Source organism: Hemitrygon akajei, chromosome 20 (genome assembly GCF_048418815.1).
Source record: "Hemitrygon akajei chromosome 20, sHemAka1.3, whole genome shotgun sequence".
NCBI lineage: Eukaryota > Metazoa > Chordata > Chondrichthyes > Myliobatiformes > Dasyatidae > Hemitrygon > Hemitrygon akajei.
Genome location: NC_133143.1, coordinates 50,223,286 through 50,242,479, shown reverse-complemented (window position 1 = coordinate 50,242,479; position 19,194 = coordinate 50,223,286). Strand labels below are relative to the sequence as shown.

The window sequence follows — 19,194 nt, the reverse complement described above, 5'->3', positions numbered from 1 at the left end:
TTAAAAGATGCCTTTGAGTTAGCAAATGGTAATGATGCAGCCATCAGCTCTACTGGCATATCTTATTAAGATAGTCTGATTGCATTCAGTAATCATACCTGTATATTTCAATGAAATAAAATTGATTTTGTTTTATAAAGCCAGACAATTGAATTTCTAATTAATTGTAAATTATATAATGTTTTAAATTAATGACCCTATTACAAACATTTATTTTCATCTTTATGAAGGATTAACCACAACGAACGATTAGAATTTTTGGGAGATGCAGTGGTTGAATTTTTAACAAGGTACGAGCTTAATGTCCATACATTTGTCTTAAGTTTGTAGTAGTTTTAATTTTTAATATTGCTATCCATTTTTAATGAATGCATGTAGCAAAAAGCAGTGGAAACTTAGTACAGAGTGCCAAGACGTGATAGGTTGGGGTGTTGATTTCACGCTCTTACGCAATGGACAATCAGTCTGCAACACAGCGTCAGTTGGAAGAATGTTGGATGACCCTGTGGAAAGGAAGAGAAGGTCAAAAGGGTCAATGGGAATAAATTCCAAAATCCGGCTGATTCCTAGTCAAGGCCAGTGTTATGTGAGGGGATGTCAACAAAATAAATAGTCTTGATGTTCACTATTGCTAGAATTTGTATTTTCACGTTTCATATTTTCTTAGAAGGCATTGTGAGAGTCTCTGCTGGTTCCCTGAGCAATCTCACCATCTTCATTCTTCAAACAACACACACAAAATGCTAGTGGAGCACAGCAGGCCAGGCAGCATCTATAGGGAGAAGCACTGTCGACGTTTCAGGCTGAGACCCTTCGTCAGGACTAACTGAAAGGAAAGATAGTAAGAGATTTGTAAGTCGTGGGGGGAGGGGGAAATGCAAAATGATAGGAGAAGACCGGAGGGGGTGGGATGAAGCTAAGAGCTGGAAAGGTGATTGGCGAAAGTGATACAGAGCTGGAGAAGGGAAAGGATCATGGGACGGGAGGCCTCGGGAGAAAGAAGTGGAGGGGTGGGGAGCACCAGAGGGAGATGGAGAACAGGCAGAGTGATGGGCAGAGAGACAGAAAAAAAACAAACAACTAAATATGTCAGGGATGGGGTAAGAAGGGGAGGATGGGCATTAACAGAAATTGGAGAAGTCAATGTTCATGCCATCAGGTTGGAGGCTACCCAGCGGGTATATAAGGTGTTGTTCCTCCAACCTGAGTTTGGAATCATTTTGACAGTAGCGGAGGCCATGGATAGACATATCAGAATGGGAATGGGATGTGGAACTAAAATGTGTGGCCACTGGGAGATCCTGCTTTCCCTGGCGGACCGAACGTAGCTGTTCAGCAAAACGGTCTCCCAGTCTGCGTCGGGTCTCACCGATATATAAAAGGCCGCATTGGGACACACACGCAGCGTCCACTGCTCCCGGTGTGGCCTTTTATATATTGGTGAGACCCGACACAGACTGGGAGACCGTTTCGCTGAACACCTGCGCTCTGTCCGCCAGAGAAAGCAGGATCTCCCAGTGACCACATATTTTAATTTCACGTCCCATTCCCATTCTGATATGTCTGTCCATAGCCTCCTCTACTGTCAAGATGAAGCCACAATCAGGTTGGAGGAACAACACCTTATATTCCTTCCAGGTAGCCTCCAACCTGATGGCATGAACATTGAGTTCTCTAACTTCCGTTAATGCCCCTCCTCCCCTTCTTACCCCATCCCTGACATATTTAGTTGTTTGTTTTTTTTTCTCTCTCTCTGCCCATCACTCTGCCTATTCTCCATCTCCCTCTGGTGCTTCCCCCCACCCCCACTTCTTTTTCCCGAGGCCTCCCGTCCCATGATCCTTTCCCTTCTCCAGCTCTGTATCACTTTCGCCAATCACCTTTCCAGCTGTTAGCTTCATTCCACCCCCTCCGGTCTTCTCCCATCATTTCGCATTTCCCCCTCCCCCCACTACTCTCAAATCTCTGAATATCTTTCCTTTCGGTTGGTCCTGACGAAGGATCTTGGCCCGAAACGTTGACAGCGCTTCTCCCTATAGATGCTGCCTGGCCTGCTGTGCTCCACCAGCATTTTGTGTGTCTTGTTTGAATTTCCAGCATCTGCAGATTTCCTCGTGTTTGATCTTCATTCTTCAACTTGTTTCCTTGTAATCTGTTTTCCCTCACATACCCATCACCTCTCCGGGATGCTCCTGCCAACCAACCACCTACATTAAGTGGTGATTTACATCAGTCAATTAACCATCCAGAAACTCGTCGGGTTCTTTCTGCAGACTGGAGTATGCTGTCATGGGGAGGATACGTGAGTTGTACAGTTGCTAGCTGAGGGAATTGCCAGGAATGAACTCTGGGTTCTGGAGTTCTATGACAGCAGCACTGCTTATAATGATGCTCATGTGCATTTTAGACTTACTTCCTAAACTTTAGACTCCTCACCCTTCTGTAAGACATTATTAAAAATAGGTTATTGTATAACCTATAACCTAATTTTATAGACCCCTGCACTACTAGCTAGCTTGGTCATATTTGGTAGTATTCCTATGATGTGCTCTGGGATATTTTCCTATGTTAGATTTTAATAGGAAATATTCACAATTATGAAATATTAGTACAATTCCTGTGGAAGAGAAGTATTTCAGAAATGTTAATCATTGTTGAATTAATAAAGGACGTTGCGGGCATGCTATGTTGCTGCTGAAATGTTTGGTGACATTTGCGGGCTACCCCAAGCACAGCCTTAGGTTGTGCAGGTTGTTAAACAAACAGCTCATTTCACTGTATGTTTCATTGTACCTGTGATAAATAATTGTAACTGAATCTGAAGATTTACATTTGTGATATTCCAAATAACAGATTCGGAGACACGGTTATTTGTCCACTTGTTGCTGATGGTGTATGTGAAATAATAGCAATGCCTCTGTCGTACCCCACATTGTGCGTTTGAAGTCAGTGCGAGCAGCAGAGACAGCTTTACTACTATTGTGTATTTTGAAGGAACTGAAATCAAGTGTGAGTCTTAGCTGCTGCAGGAAACATTTTATAGAATGCACTCTGTTCACGTTCTCTTTGTTCGCTTTCAGTGTCCACTTGTACTTTCTATTCCCCAATCTGGAAGAAGGTGGGTTAGCTACGTACCGCACTGCAATTGTGCAGAACCAACACCTTGCTATGTTGGCCAAGGTCAGTATTGCGATTTGCACAAGGTTCTTAGTGATTTTATTTTACGGCACACTTCTCACTCCCCGCAAAGCCCTGTAATTGTTTCTGCTAATGTTGAATGAGCAGGAAGAGTAATGCTTGAACTCCATAGTAGTCCTTCAGACTGTGGATCATTTCAGCTAAGTGGGAATTTTCACAACATGAGGAGAGCCAGAGGAGCTGGCCTCGGTTCCCTGAGCCGTCTCAGCCATTCAGTAAGATCATGACTGAATGATGGCACCCGTTTCCTTTCTCCACCCGAACTCTTGTGTCTCGGGAAATGTACTGATCTGGGTGATGGACGATCGTGGTTCATGACCCATTATTGAGTGATGTCCTAACAATCCTGTAAACCATGCCGAAATTAAAAATATCGTCTAGCCATTGACGTACCCTGTATTTAAATGTTGGCAGCATTTGAGTAGCACTTCGCTGCCTGTTAAACGCTTTGTGTTGCTGTAAAGTTGTATTGAAATTCAGTTTTATTTAAATCTATTTAATGGTTTGCTTTGATCTTTGCTGATGATCATGAATTAATTATTATAATGAAGTTAGAAATAAGGGAACGTGGCTAAAGCATATTGCTGCTTTAAAACAAAAGGCAGAGTTTCTTGGGAAGGAATTGTTGTCAGGATATAGGTTATGTTGGGGAAGCCATATTTATAGCCCATCATGAAATGCTCTGTGGAAGTAGGATGTTCCTTGATTTGCTGCTCACCTTCTACAATAAAGTGGTCTATTTCAGAGGTCCAAAAGCAAAAATTCCATGCAAGGCTAGGTGCACATTTTGGCCAGAATGGGTAGCACTCTCAAATTCTTTCCCCTAGTTCATGGAATTTCTCCAGCATTCTTCATTATTCCCCAGAAATCAAGTGCAACTGAATGCATTTCTTTTTGTATTCACAGGCTGCTGTGATGTGATTTGACCTCATGACCTTTTGGGTTGCTAGTGCAGTGCCAGAAACACTGCCAGTTCTTAATGGATGCGCTTCTGGAATAAATGTATTGATTTTGTTTTTGATTTCTTCTTATAGAAACTGGAATTGGATCGCTTTATGCTGTACGCCCATGGACCTGACCTCTGCAGGGAATCAGATCTACGTCATGCCATGGCTAATTGCTTTGAGGCCCTAATGGGTAATTTTGAAAGAGTTGTACCATTCAACAGAGCAGTGTGTGAACACTGAGGTTAGAGTTGCAGCTTAGCCTAAAGAATTCAATTTCAACGTTACCTTTAGGATCATTGTTGATGTGTTCCTTGCATGATCAAATCAGATGTCTAATGTGTATCACAAGGTTGCTATGAAATTTTACTTACTTTAGCCGTGCAGGGAAGTTGGTTTTCCTCCCCCGCCTTGTGGTGCATCAGGCAACATCCTTGCCATTTCTTCAGCACTTGTCTGCTTTTTGTGAGGCCGAGTTGCAATCTCGACACTCAACCCAGCATGGGTGGAATGTGTGCAAGGGACTGACCAGAACCTGGGACCATTTGCCTCCAAGTGTGGTGCAGATGCCACTACACCACAGGCCGTCTAACATAGGGAAGTTTCACCAATTTTTCCCATACCCTCCCCAGTCCATCACCCTACACCATGAAAAGCCTATGCCTTAAGAAAAAACACGTAGTTAAATCATGGAACAATAATGTTACAGCCTCATCTCTGAGCAACAGTGCATTAAAATCTAGTTCTGCAGTGGATTTCCAGGACTGATGAATGTACTGTTAGGTGTAGAAATTTATGAGTTAGATTTTCATTAGCTCTGCAATAAAAACAGGATTACTGGAAACAATTGTCAGCTTATGCAGCACCTGTGGAAAGAGAAACATAACGCTGGACAACAATTTTTTTCAGAAGTGTTGCTTGCTCAGAAATTTTTTTGTCTATGATAGACCACTTGATGCAGAACATAAATATAATTTCAGACTACTTCTATCACATAGGAATTTGGAGAAACAAGAAATTAACTTTTATTGAACATAATGATTTAATTGCGTAATGGTGCTGACACTTTGCAATAGTTCAACTAAGCTAAAAATGTTTTGTTGATGATTTTCATTTGTGCTCAGTGTCTGAAGCTTCTCGCTTAAGTGTCCAACAATAATCAGTCCGCATTGATAGATTTCAATGACCCTGATGCTGTTTCTCCATGACCACAATGTCCTGGTGAAACCTTTCACTGTGCTCGTCACTGACAGCTCCAGAATTTGCGGGGGAAGAAATCTAACTGGGAACACAGAAAATCCGTCTTTAATGACATGTTGTGCTTCATGGTTTTGTACGGTTGAAGCATGTTCTCAACACTCTGTGTGCAATTTGGTGCTCTGTAGTTGCCAAGAAATTCTTCAATAGCGTCCTTGAATGTCTGCCTTGCAGTTTTCTCTGGTCCCACTCGAAGTTGTTAGAACCGCCTGCAATGATGTCCTGTTTGATTTGTAGACCAACAAAAATGCCTGCCTTAATCTTGGCATCAGTTTTTCTGACTTGAATTATGAGTTGAAATAATAAATATAGGCAACTTCAAACAAATGATGATAGGGAAATTCAGTGGTGATTTTCAATATCAGCGGCCCAGTATTCAGGAAGCAAAATCTTTGTTGTCTAGTGTAGTTAATGATTCAGGTCAACACTGAATCTTCACAGTTTAATGTGAACCACTTCTTTTACAGCTGTTGCTGCCTGATCTGCTGATCAGGGTTTCCAGCATTTCATGATTTTGTTTCAGGTTTCTAGCATCCGTAGTTTTATTCATTCACAAGCCGCAGTCCATCATCAAAGGTCCTCACCACCCGGGCCGTGCTCTTTTTTTCACTGCTGCCATCAGGTAAAAGGTACAAGTGCTTTAGGACTCGCACTACCAGGTTCAAGAACGGTTCCAACCTCTCAACCATCAGGCTCTTGAATAAAGAGGGTAACTATACACTCATCTGTTGAGATGTCTCCTCAGCCAGTGATCTCACGTTAAGAACCCCTTATCTTGTTATTTCATGCTCTTGTTATTTATTGCTATTTGTTTGCGGGTTTATCTGTATTTGCACAGTTTGTTGTCTTTTGTGCTCGTGCTCTTTCATTGACCCTGTTTACAGTTAATAATCTATAGATATGCTGAGTATACCCGTAGGAAAAAGAACCTCAGGGTTGTATGTAGTGACATACCCTGATAATGAATTTTACTTTGAACTTTGAAAGCTTATAATGGTCAAAAGGTTTATAGGACATTTATTCACGATTTCCCAGTCACCATTTTTGGTTAGCCTAGATCTTTGCTATGGCTGAGGACTTCCATTGTTGATGAAGGAGAACTTCGACAACTGAATAAGGTATTCCTAAACGTTCACAAAGCTGATATTTACCTGTATGGTGGATATTATTGAGAGCATATGTTAACCTTGATACAAATTTGTAGCAACTTAAAACTTTGGTTAGCCCCGCACTTGGAGTATTCAGGTTATACCTTTACAGGAAGGATATGAACGCTTTGGAGATGGTGCAGAACAGGTTTATCAGGATGCTGCCTGGATTAGAGAGTAGTAACTATAAGGAGAGATTGGATGAACTTCAGTTGATTTATCTCGAGCGTCAAATGCTGAGGAGAGATCTGATTACGTTTTATAAAATTATGACAGGGAAAGATAGAGTAACAGCCTCAAAGTTTTTTTCCCAGTGTAGAAATACTAAGTACCAGAAGACTTGCATTTACAAGATGTAAAGTTTTTTTTTGCTGTGTCTTGGTACATGGGTTGATAATACAGGTGAATAGGAGAAAATTTAAGGGAGATGTGCAGGGGACGTCTTTTGTTTGCAAAGAGAGTAGTTATTACCCGGAACAGGCTGTTCCAGGTAATGGTAGAAGAGATAGGATAGTGGTATTTAAACGGCTTTTAGGTAGGCACATGTGCAGGCAGAAGGGACTTGCTTTATTTGGCATTATGAATGGTGGAAACACTATGTTCTGAAGACCTGTTCCTGTCCTATACTATATTTTTCTCACTCAAAGACTTACTCCTTGGCTTCTGCTGATGCCTCATGGATTCCTTCCATACCCGGAATGTGAAAATGGATTGGATAGTTGTCCACAATGTGGTGTATTGGCTGAATTTCTTTCCACATAGGTCTTTAGATCTGCTCTTTATCTCCTGTATTGTATAATCTGCTTAGATTTACTGTGGATCAGCCAAAGTGACACTACATGTGTCTACTGGTGAGAGGAGTGTGATGAACACAATAATGATACCAGGGGCCCATCTACACACAGTTAGTTACTTTTGGCAAGAAAGCTATTAGTGGGAACAATGTGTTTTTATTCAGATTTTATTTTTAAGAAATGGAAGTGTTTTGATTTTAGTTTGAAGAAGAATAAAAATACTAGTGGTTATCTTCCACTTCTCATTATTCATTCATGAAATGTGGGGATAGACCATCCTTAATTATCCAAATAAACTGAGTAACTCCCTTGGTCATTTGAAAGGGCAGTTCCAATTTCAGCCATTGTTACCGGTGGAGCTGAAGTCACATGAGCTGATCTAGTAAGTATGGCAAAACTCCTTCCCTTAAGGACAGCGAACCAAGATTTTACAACAGCCCTAAAAGTTTCATTGTCATTATTATCAAAACCATTATGTTGCAGATTTAGATAACGAGTGCAATTTAAAATTCCCAACAAATGGCACAATAGAGTAGTTGCTAACGGTCCAGGAGACCCAGGTTCAATTCCCACTCCTGTCTTTAAAGAGTTTGTACATTTTCCCCTGACTGTGTAGGTTTCCTCTGGGTGCTCCAGTTTCCTTCCACAGTCCAAAGATGAACTGGTTGGTAGGTTAATTGGTGGTTGTAAATTCCCCCGTGATTAGGCTCGTGTTAAATCGGGGGTTGCTCAGCAGTGTGACTCAGTGCCCTTGAAGGGCCTGTTCTGCGCTGTATCTCAATGAATAAATAAAAGATAATTAACTTAGTGGGATTCAAATGTCTCTGGTCCCAAAATTCATTGAGACAGTAATTTAACCTTTACTCCACTATTTTTTTGATCTTTGCAAGGAACATTAAAAAACATTTTAAAAAGCATGGCCTGTGAGAAATAAGTGCCGTGGAGCCAGTCATTGGATTGAGCTGCACAGTTGGCTGAAGCAGCTCAGAATGCTCCTCCCACCAACTTTCCTGTCAGAATTTAGGGAAACTTGATCGGCAAGACCCTTGGGTAATCTGGTTTAATCATGAGACTAAATTGTGTTCTACCCTGTTAGGTGAACTGTGCAAACACTCATTGTGCAAAGCAAATTTGTAATGTTTATGCAATTGACTGAAGTTATTTTGCATTGGTGTCAGATCTTGGAACCCTTCTCCCTCTGGCTGCCTCAAGACAAGGAGGTCAAAGCGATATCCTCTGACTCCTTTGCTCTATGCGTGTGCATTTTAAATGAATGCAGAATGACTGTGTACATTTGCATTATCATCTGCGCAAGAATTTAAGTGAAATGTCATTCACTAGGCTTTCCTGCTGGTTGTATTTTATTGATGTGTGACAGACAGTTTTTGGGACTGAGAAGAAACATTTAGAAAAGATGAACCTGAGATTATGGCCAAGTTTGCAGATGATACAAAGATAGGTGGAGGAGCAGGTAGTGATGAGGAAACAGAGAGTCTGCAAAGAACTTGGACAGATTAGAATGGGCAAAGAAGTGACAAATGAAATACAGTGTAGGAAAGTGTATGGTCATGCACTTTGGTAGAAGGAATAAAGGTGTAGACTATTCTAAATGGGGACAGAATTCAGAAATCAGAAGCTCAAAGGTACTTGGGAGTCTTTGTGCACAATTCCCTAGAGGTTAACTTGCAGGTTCAGAAGTTTCAAAGGTTGAACCTATAATGAGGAAGGCAAATGCAATGTTGGCATTTATTTTGAGAGGACCAGAGCTTAAAAGCAAGAATGTAATGCTGAGACTTTAGAATGCATTGGTCAGACCTTATTAGAGTATCGTCAGCAGTTCTGGGCCCCTTATCTCAGAAAGGATGTGGTGGCAATGGAAAGGATCCAGAGGAGGTTCACGAAAATCATCCCGGGAATGAAAGGGTTGGCGTATGAAGAATGTTTGATGGCTCTGGGCCTGTACTCGCTGGAGTTCAGAAGAATGAGATGAGATCTCATTGAAATCTATCAAATATTGTAAGGTCTAGATGGAGTGGGTATGAAGAGGATGTTTCCTATGATGTGGGAATCTAGGACCAGAGAGCACAGCTTCACAATAGAAGGACACTCCCTTTAGAACAGGGATGAAGGGGAATTTCTTTAGCCAGAGAGTGGGGAGTCTGTGGAATTAATTCCCTCAGATAGCTGTGGAAGTCAAGTCATTGGTTATATTTAAAGCAGAGGTTAATAGGTTCTTTATTAGTAAGGGTGCTAAACGTTATGGAGAGAAGGCAGGAGAATGGGATTGGGAGGAATAATAAATCAGCCATGATCAAATGCAGAGCAGTCTTGATGGGCCCAATGGCCTACTTCTGCCCCTATGTCTTATGCACTTATTGTACTATAAGTGCAAACCTTGATGACAGAAGGGGCAGAATTCTTAAAGATGTGCTGAATCTTTTTGCTGCATGTTCTTTAATATACATTTATTTGATAAGGCTTTGTTTGGAAGACTGGCATGATGACTGCTCAGGAGGTGGTGAAGCTCTGCGATCTCTTTGTGGTGTAGACGCTCTGGAGAGCAGCTTGGAGTTTCAGGATTTAAACTAGTAGTGATGAGGGGACAACAATTAATTGGGGGACTGCTTCGTTTAGCACCTCCACTCCATCTGCCAAAAGTGGAACTTCCTGGTGGCCAAACATTTTAATTCCGATTCCCATTCCTGTACTGACAACACACACAAAATGCTGGTGAAACACAGCAGGCCAGGCAGCATCTCTAGGAAGAAGCACTGCCGACGTTTCGGGCTGAGACCCTTCGTCAGGACAGAAGTGCTTCTTCCTTTGGATGCTGCCTGCCCTGCTGTGTTCCACCAGCATTTTGTGTGTGTTGTTTGAATTTCCAGCATCTGCAGATTTCCTCATGTTTGCCCTGTACTGACATGTTGGTCCATGGCCCCCTCTTGTGCCAAGATGAAGCCCCCCTCAAGGTGGAGCAGCAACATCTTGTATTCCATCTGGGTAGCCGCCAACCTGATGGCGTGAATATTGATTTCTCCTTTCGGTAAAAAAAAATTCTCTCCCCATCCCCTCTTCTATTCCCCATTCTGGCCTCTTTGCCCCTTCTCACCTGGCTCCTCTCCTTCCCTTTCTCCTCAAGTCCTCTCTCCTCTCCTATCAGATTCCTTCCTCTCCAGCCCTTTTTACCTTTCCTACTCACCTGGCTTCACCTATCACCTTCTAGTTCTCCTCCTTCCCCTCCCCCCCACTTTTTAATTCTGAAATCTTTCCCCTTCCTTTCCCGTCCCGATAAAGGGTCTTGGCCTGAAATGTTGACTGTTTATTCATTTCCACAGATGCTCTCTAATCTGCTGCGTTCCTCCAGTATTTTGTGTGTGTTGCTTTGGATTTCCATGTTTAGATACTGTGTGATTGGAAGGGTAGTGTAGGTGATAACTTGCTTTGCACCTGTTGCCCTTATCCTTTATAGGATGTGGACATCACCATCAGTAATAACCTCTGGCGAAAGTAGAAGTGAGCTGCCACTTTCAATCACTGCATTCCAGTTGGTGAAATAACTGCCAGAGGGGGTACTGCTTTGATATCATTAAACTATTGCTGATCACAGTTAAGATTCTGATGTGTTTCACTGAACACCCATCAGATATAATATTCTTTCTCATCAGTTGTGTGTTTTGATCTCCTGTACAGTCTCGTGTCTTTTCAACCACCGTCTAGAGTTAAACCAGTAATGTTACCTCCTGAGATTAACCGTGATTATTGAACACTGGTTTCAGCTTGACCATCTTTGTTCTCTGCGTCGACTTGTAATCCTCCCCTACACAGAATTACAAAGCACTACACCACCTTTTTCATCTGCACTTGTATCCAACTGATTTTTAAAAATATTCATTCGTGTTTTCAAACCTCTATGTTCTAATATCCTTTGGCTCCACGTCCTTAAGTGGTGCTACCTGCACCACTCCAATATAGGCCTCTCGGTCATTCCCAAAATTAATTGCTGCATGATTACATGACTTCAGCTACCCCCAAGTTCTGGGCTTTCCTTACTAAATTCTTCACATCGTTTTCTGTTTTTTTTCCCCCCCATTGGTGTTCCTTAAAGTGTACCTTGCTTAAAGAAAAACTTTTGATCATCTGCACTCATCTTCATATACATGAACAACATTCCTGTATGAACCATATCAGATCGATCGCATGGTAAATCGATTGGGATTCCTACAAGTTGTCGGCACTCTCCTTTGGGCAAGGGCTTTCAAGTGTGCATGTTCTTGTTTAGGTGGGCCTGGTCCATAGCTCCCACACTGTAAGTTGTAGCATGTACTGTACTAACGTGACTCAGAAACATTTTTAATCGTGTTGTCCCATTTTCATTCTTGCTCTGTGCATACGTGACACAATACAAATAAATATCAGCCTGACTCGTTTACTAATTAATATAAAATATATTTCAAATTGTTATAATGTTTTGACCACTGGACAAAATATCTTTTATTTACTCATGAAATTTAACACCTCTTAATCTCTCTTTAACCTTCCTTCAGATAAAAAGATCATACTCACCTTTTGCAGTCTTTGCACTTTTCCATTGTTCCATTCTAATAATTTTCTGAATCCCTGTAAAGCTGTAACCCTATCACTGATATGGTGCACAGACGTGATTCAAAACTCCAGCTCCGATGCGATTGATGACTTAGTATATCTTAAACATGAGAAAATCTGCAGGTGCTGGAAATCCAAAGCAACAATGCTGGAGGAACTCAGCAGGCCGGGCAACATCTATGGAAAAGAGTAAACAGTTGACATTTTGGGCCGAGACCCTTTGTCAGGACTCTGATGTAACCAGGAGTCCTGATGAAGGGTCTCAACCCGAAATGTTGACTGTTTACTCTTTTCCATAGACGCTGCCTGACTTGCTGAGTTCCTCCAGCATTTTGTGTATATTATTTAGTATGTCGTCACCTTTTACGTTCTGCAGTTGACAGCATTGGCTGTTTACTGAAATATATGGAAATAACTGAGACTCAAATCATCTATCTTACACAGATGATACAATTTTACAGCTATAGATTTAGATCTGGTGTTCCCAACTTTTTTCTGCCCTGGATACAACCATTATCCAAGGGCTTTGAGGACCCCTGGTTTAGATCTATTTTAATGAAGTTTATGAGAGAAGGCACGTGGCTGGTGATCTGTATGCAGGTGACGAGGTGTTGAGGATAGCAAGAAAGGTAGGGTATCAATCACTTAGAACGTTTGACAGGACAGAAGCAAACAAAATTTAATCCCAGCAACTGAGGTGATGCAGTTTGGGAAGGCAAATAAGGAAACCCAGCAATGTTCAAAGTAATTTATTATCTAAGTACATCTATGTCACCACATGCAACCCTGAGATTCATTTTCTTCCGGGCACACTCAATAAATCCAAAATAGAATGATAACCAGTATCAGTGAAAGAGCACAGCAACTTGGGTGCTCAACCAGGTTGCAAAAGACAACAAACTGCAAATACAAAAAAAAATTAAATAATGATAAATAAGTAAGCAATAAGTATCAAGAACATGAGATGAAGAGTCCTTGAAAGTGAATCCATTGGTTGTGGGAATATTTCAGTGATGGGGCAAATTAAATTGAGTGTGTTTATCCTCTTGCTTGATGGCTGAGGGGTAATAACTGTTCTTGAACCTGGTGCTGTGAAGCCCGAGGCTCCCTATACCCGATGGCCGCAGCGAGGATTGGGGTCCTTGACCCTCACATAATCCTTTTTTTCCCAGGGAGGGAGGTACTCAAAACATGAGGGCATCGGTTTTAAGATCAGAGGTGAGATATTTAAGAGAGACATCCAGGGCAACTTCTTCACACAAAGAATGGCACGTATTCGGAATGAGCTGCCTGAAATAAAGGTTGGTACAGGCACATCGGTAAAGTTTAAAAGCCATCTAGGTATGACATAGATAAGTGTAGAGAGCTGTAGACCAAATGCAGATAGATGGGACTCACGCAGTGGGCAACACAGTAGCATAGATAAGTTGAACTGAAGGGCCTGTTCCTATGCTGTATGACTAATACATCTTTTTGTTTATTATCATTCTTGTGAGGGTTGTCTGTTACATTTTTCTGTATTAAAAAGCATGAAATGGAATCTGTTATGGAGGAATATCAAGGATCAACTGCGGCCATAAACATTTACATGTATTAGGAATTTGCTGTGGTGTGTTGGTCAGGGTGTGATTTGCAACTGAAAAACAGCAACATTTCAGCAATTTTGAAGAATAAACAATTATATAAAAATAAAGTCAGATGTATAAGTATGGATACAGAATAAAATGTGCATAAATACATAAATACCAGCATGTATTTACAATGGCAGAATTTAAATGGCTGAAGAAAATTTCATACAGTCTTAATACATGGTAACAAGTGTGAATGCCCTCGAGACTTCTAGTATTTGTAGCTGACACCATGGGCAGTGACTGTTTGAAAACGTCTTTACAGTGGGTAATGTTAAGTTCTTGCCCGAAGCAGAATCATTGCTGGAGAAGTTGACCTTCATTGAGAGGAGGTAAAGTTAAATAGTACTTTTCTTTTCATACTGCATTTCACTGGTATAGAACTTTCTTATATGGATTGTACATTTATCTTTTGCCATTTTGAGTGAAAGAAGTCTGAGAATTATGTCTGTGCTAGATTAACAGGTAGAGCAGGCTACCAGGTAATACAAAAAATGCAAATAAATCTGTTTCAGGAGATAATTTTTGGCAAGTGATTCAACTGATAGGACCCCGGGTTTTAGGGTGAATCTTGTACACCCGTGTACCTGATTGTGAACGTTTATTTTCATTTGATGAATTGTCAATTCATCGAGAAAAATTGGAATTGCATCAGCTGCCGCGCTTCTGTTCTTTTACATAGATTAATTGTTGTGATTTTGAGGTAATTAATCAGTTTGGAGCAGATACGACCGTCTGCCCACTGGGATTAGTCGGGTGTTCTAGTTTGTGTTTGATTTTGGATATTAATTTTGCAGGTGCTGTTTACTTGGAGGGTGGCCTAGAAGAAGGCAAAAACTTATTTGGTCGACTGCTGTTCAATGGCACGGTAATGTATGCAAAACCCTTTGAATGCCTTCCTCGCTTTCTTTTAATAGCCTGTTTTCTTAGAATCATTGTGCAAAGTTAGAATATATTACCTGGCCCCGATAGTACTTTCACAGCACTATGTTTCCCAAGAGAAAACTAATAGTTATTTTTTGGACTGTTGACTACCTATCTTAGCAAAAGTTGTTTTCAGATAATCTTTCTCAGTATACTTTTGTTTAATAGTAGTTCTGATAAACAAATAGGCAGTGTTTCAAAGTGGCACAATCTCTGCAATTAGTGTCTGCTTCATTGCTACTGTGGCAACAAATAGGCCTCTGCTTTAATTTCAGGCTCCTGGCAGCAAATTGATTATAAGGTAAAAGAGAGGTACAATGAGATGTCCTGTGCAAGTGTAAACTGATGTTGTAGATGCTAATTGATAGCTAATTCTGCTTAGCGCTCTCTTTTATTCATCTTACGGGACATGGGCTTCATTGGAAAGGCCAGCATCTATTCCCCATGCAAAGGTGGTGGTGCATTGCGTTGACGAACTGTCGATTGCTCTCTGCCCCCCACAGTGCAGAGTTGCAATATTTGCTGCAGCACCAATGAGGTATGTTGATGTTAACCAGTGCATTAAATGAAGAAATGGGGACAACTGTCAGGAAGGACTCAAATGTTCTGGGGTGATTTCCCATGTCTTGTTGGAGAGAATTTATAGATTCCTAGTTTCATAAAGCATGCAAGTAGGCCCTTCTGCCCAATTCGTCCATGCACCAAAGATGTCAATCTGAGCTAATTCACTTTGCCTGTACATCCCTCGAAACCTCTCATCCATATGTTTTTTATCCAAGTGTTTTTTAGACATTGTAATTGTACCATCCTCTTATACCCCCTCTGTAGCTCATTTTGTGAAAAGCAAGTCCCTCCGCTCCCCTTTAAATCAATCCCCTCTTATTTTAGACCTACGACCTCGAGATTTACCCTGGGTGAAAGGTTGGAGATATGTCTCTACCAAAGGTGCTCCTTCCCTCTGCTAGCTTGCAGGTTAACTTCGGGAAATGTGTAGCACCTGCTTAGCCACTCCCCCCTCCACCCCCCCCCCCCCACGATTCATATGAAGCTGGCGAGTGGTCGCATGGGCAAACTGGAACTGATGCCAGGCTGACAATCTCTGAAGAGTATTGATAATGGCTGGGGTCACCCATCTTGTGAAGAGGCTGCCCAGAAGAAGGCAATGGCAAACCACTTCTGTAGAGAAATTTACCAAGCATTGTCATGGATAATACCAAGATCACCCACGTCCACAGGACATGGCACAGAATGAAGATGATGACCGTGGGCGAAGACTGACTGTTGAGCCTCTCATAATTTCACAGACTTCTCTCAGGTCACTCCTTGCCCTCCTTTGCTCCAGAGAAGTCTACCTAAACCTATCCAATGTCCCCTGATAGCTTGAGCCCTCCAGTCCAGGCACTATCCTTGTGAAGTTTTTCTCCGTGCCCTCTCGCATAATCACGTTCATCCTGTGGTACCGGAACTCTACACAACGCTTCCCGTGTTGTCAAAATGTTTTGAAATGGAGCATAACATCTAAACTCTGTACTCAGTTTGCCTGTGTGGTCACTTTCAGAGAACTATGTACCTGTAACGCATTTGCACACTGATTGCTTGTCAGTCTGTGTGTGTAGTTCTTTCATTGATTATATTGTATTAATTTGATCTACTGCGAATGGCTGCAAGAAAGTGAATTTCAAGGTAGTATATGGTGACATTCACATTCTTTGATAATAAATTAATTTGAGCTTGAAGATTTTCTGCTCATTAACATTCCCCAGGACCCTGCTGTTACTTGTGTATGTCCTGGCCCCGGTTTAACTTCACAAAATTCATCATTTTGCTCTTTTATCTTCCATTCCCTTGCACGCTATCCCAGTTGATCAGAACCTGTTGTAGCCTTATACGTTCAATACAATCATCCCATCCAAGTTCCTCATCAAGCTTCAAGGCCTGGGCTTCTCTACCTCCTGCTGCAACTGGATGCACAGCTTCCTCATCAGCAAGTCTCAAACAGCGAGGATGGTAACATCTCCTTCTTGCTGACCATCAACACAGGAGCGCTTCAAGACAGTGTACTTAACCCCCTGCTCTGCTTTCTGTACACAAATGACTGTGTGGCTAAGCACAGCTCCAGTGCCTTCTTCAACATTTGCGGACAGTATCACTGTTGGACAAATCACTAGTGGCGATGTGTCAGCTTACCGGGGCGAGATAGGTCACCTGGGTATGTGGGGCTGCAACAATAACCCCTTGCTCTACTACGGAGCTGCTTTTTGACCTTAGGAAAGTTGCCAGTCTACATTAGGCGATCAGCAGTGGAGAGGGCAACGTTAAACTCCTGCGTGTTAGCTTATCAAATGACCTGTGTTAGGCCTAGCAGTAGAAGTAATCATCAGGAAACTGTCTCAGCATCTTTTGCTTTTTTAGGAGGTTTGGTTTATCGTTCAATTTCCCATACACTATTTTTGCCCATTCTCCTGATCCAAGTCCTGCAGCCTCTCTTTTTCCTCAAAACTACTTGCCCCTCCGCCTACCTTCACATCATAAGATATGGGAGCAGAATTAGGCCATTCGGCCCATCGAGTCTGCTCTGCTATTTCATCATGGCCGATCCAATTTTCCTCTCAGCCTCAATCTCCTACCTTCTCTCCCCCCCACCCCCCCAGTATCCCATCATGCCCTGAATCAATCAAGAATCTATCAACCTCTGCCTTAAATATACATAAAAACTTGGCCTCCACAACTGCCGGTGGCAAAGAATTCCACAAGTTCACCACACTCACGGCCTCTTCATCTCTGTTATAGAAGGACATCCCTCCATTCTGAGGCTGTATCCTCAGGTCTTAAACTCTCCACATCTGCTCTATCAAGACTTTTCACTACGAAGGGTCTCAGCCCGAAACGTCGACAGTGCTTCTCCCTATTGATGCTGCCTGGCCTGCTGCGTTTCACCAGCATTTTGTGTGTGTTGCTTGAATTTCCAGCATCTGCAGATTTCCTCATGATTGCACTTTTCACTATTTGATAGGTTTCAATGAGGTCACCTCTCATTCTTCTGAATTCTAGAGAATACAGGCCCAGAGCCATCAAATGCTATCCTGGAATCATTTTTGTGAAACTCCTTTGAAACCTCTCCAGTTTAAGCACATCCTTTCTATGATAAGGGGCCCTAAACTTCTCAGAATACTCCAAGTGAGGCCTCACCAGTGCTTTAGAAAGTCTCAACATTGCACCCTTTCTTTTATATTCTCTTGAAATGAATTATAACATTGCATTTCCTTCTTCACCATAAACTCAACTTGCAACTTAACCATTAGGAAATCCTGCAAAAGGACTCTAAAGTCCCTTTGCACCTCAGTTTTTTTGTATTTTCTCTCCATTTAGAAAATGGTCAACCCCTTCATTTCTTCTACCAAAGTGCATGACCATATTCTTCCCGACACAATATTGTAACAAGTTTGTCCAGATTACTGTTGAACTTCTCCTGACTGGCTGCAATATGGTGTGGGGGTATGGCAATTCAAATGCACAGAAATGTAGGAAGCTGCAGAGTCGTGGATTTTGCCCAATTTATCTGCAGGAAGTGCTGTCTCAAGAAGGCAGTATCCATCATCAAAGGTCCCTACCATCTGGGCCATTGCAGCTACCATTGGGCATGAGGTCCCATACCTGCAGGTTCAAATACAGCTACTTTCCTTGAACCATTGGCAAAACTCGAATCACTACAGCTTAGCTAACAGTATGAACACTTTGACCTGTTTGGGCTAAAATGGACTTTGATTTTTATCTTATAATAGTGTTTATTTATAAAAAGAATGTATATAATTTATGTTTTCCTGTGAATTATGCTTGTATATGCCCAGAATGTAACTAAATGTAAGTTTCCATTGTACCTGTGCAGACAGGTAAGTGTGCAAATGACAATAAACTCAACTTTGACTTTGATGATGTTCTCCACTGTCCACTATTCCACCAATATTGGTGAGAGCAGGAAACTTTATAGCCGTTGCAACTCCATTCTTGTCCAAATCATTAATATACCGTATATGACAATCAACAGGGTGCTTAGCAATCCCTCTGGCTCACCACTGCTCACAGATCTTCAATGTGAAAAATAACTCTCAGCTACCTCCCTCTGCCTCCTACCGCCTCTCTAATTTTGTATCCAAATGGCTAGAGCACCCTGGACTCCATGTACAGTTCTCCTTCTAGTCCAGGCTACCATACGGACCTTGTCAAAGACCGTGCTAAAGTTCATGTAGATGACATCTTCTGCCTTTCCCTGATCAATCCTCTCGGTCACCCCTTCAAAAAAATACTCAAATTTTTGAGGCATGATTTTCCTGAACAAAGCCTTACTGACTAAACCTAATCAGTCCTTGCCTTTCCAAATGTTGGCAGATCCAAACTCAGAATCCAGTCTAGTAACTTTCCCACTACTAATGTTAGGCTTGTTGGACAGTGGTTCTCTGGTTTATCCTGGTAGCCCTCCTTAAATATAGGGACAATATCAACTATCTCCTAGTAAAAATGTTTAGCACTTGTGTTAGAGTTCAGGATAAGGGATCACAAGTAGAGGGGACTCTCTGATAATTCTCCTTAGGACTTTAAAAGACTCTGCAACTCATGTTCTCAGTATTATTATTTGCACACTTTTTCTTGTTTTGCACACTGACTGTTTCTCGGTCTTTCTTATGAATAGATTTTCATAAAT

The 19,194-nt window shown here is 41.7% G+C and overlaps 1 protein-coding gene across 1 annotated transcript in view; it reads left to right on the top strand.

Moving 5' to 3' along the window:
* The window catches only part of drosha (drosha ribonuclease III), a 164,092-nt gene that overhangs the window by 89,023 nt on the left and 55,875 nt on the right, over positions 1-19,194 (top strand). Inside the window, exons 20-23 of the mRNA XM_073024273.1 lie at positions 231-290; positions 3,081-3,180; positions 4,233-4,335; positions 14,369-14,439. Of these exons, the coding sequence (XP_072880374.1) occupies positions 231-290; positions 3,081-3,180; positions 4,233-4,335; positions 14,369-14,439 (334 nt within the window). The remainder of the gene's footprint in view (positions 1-230; positions 291-3,080; positions 3,181-4,232; positions 4,336-14,368; positions 14,440-19,194) is intronic.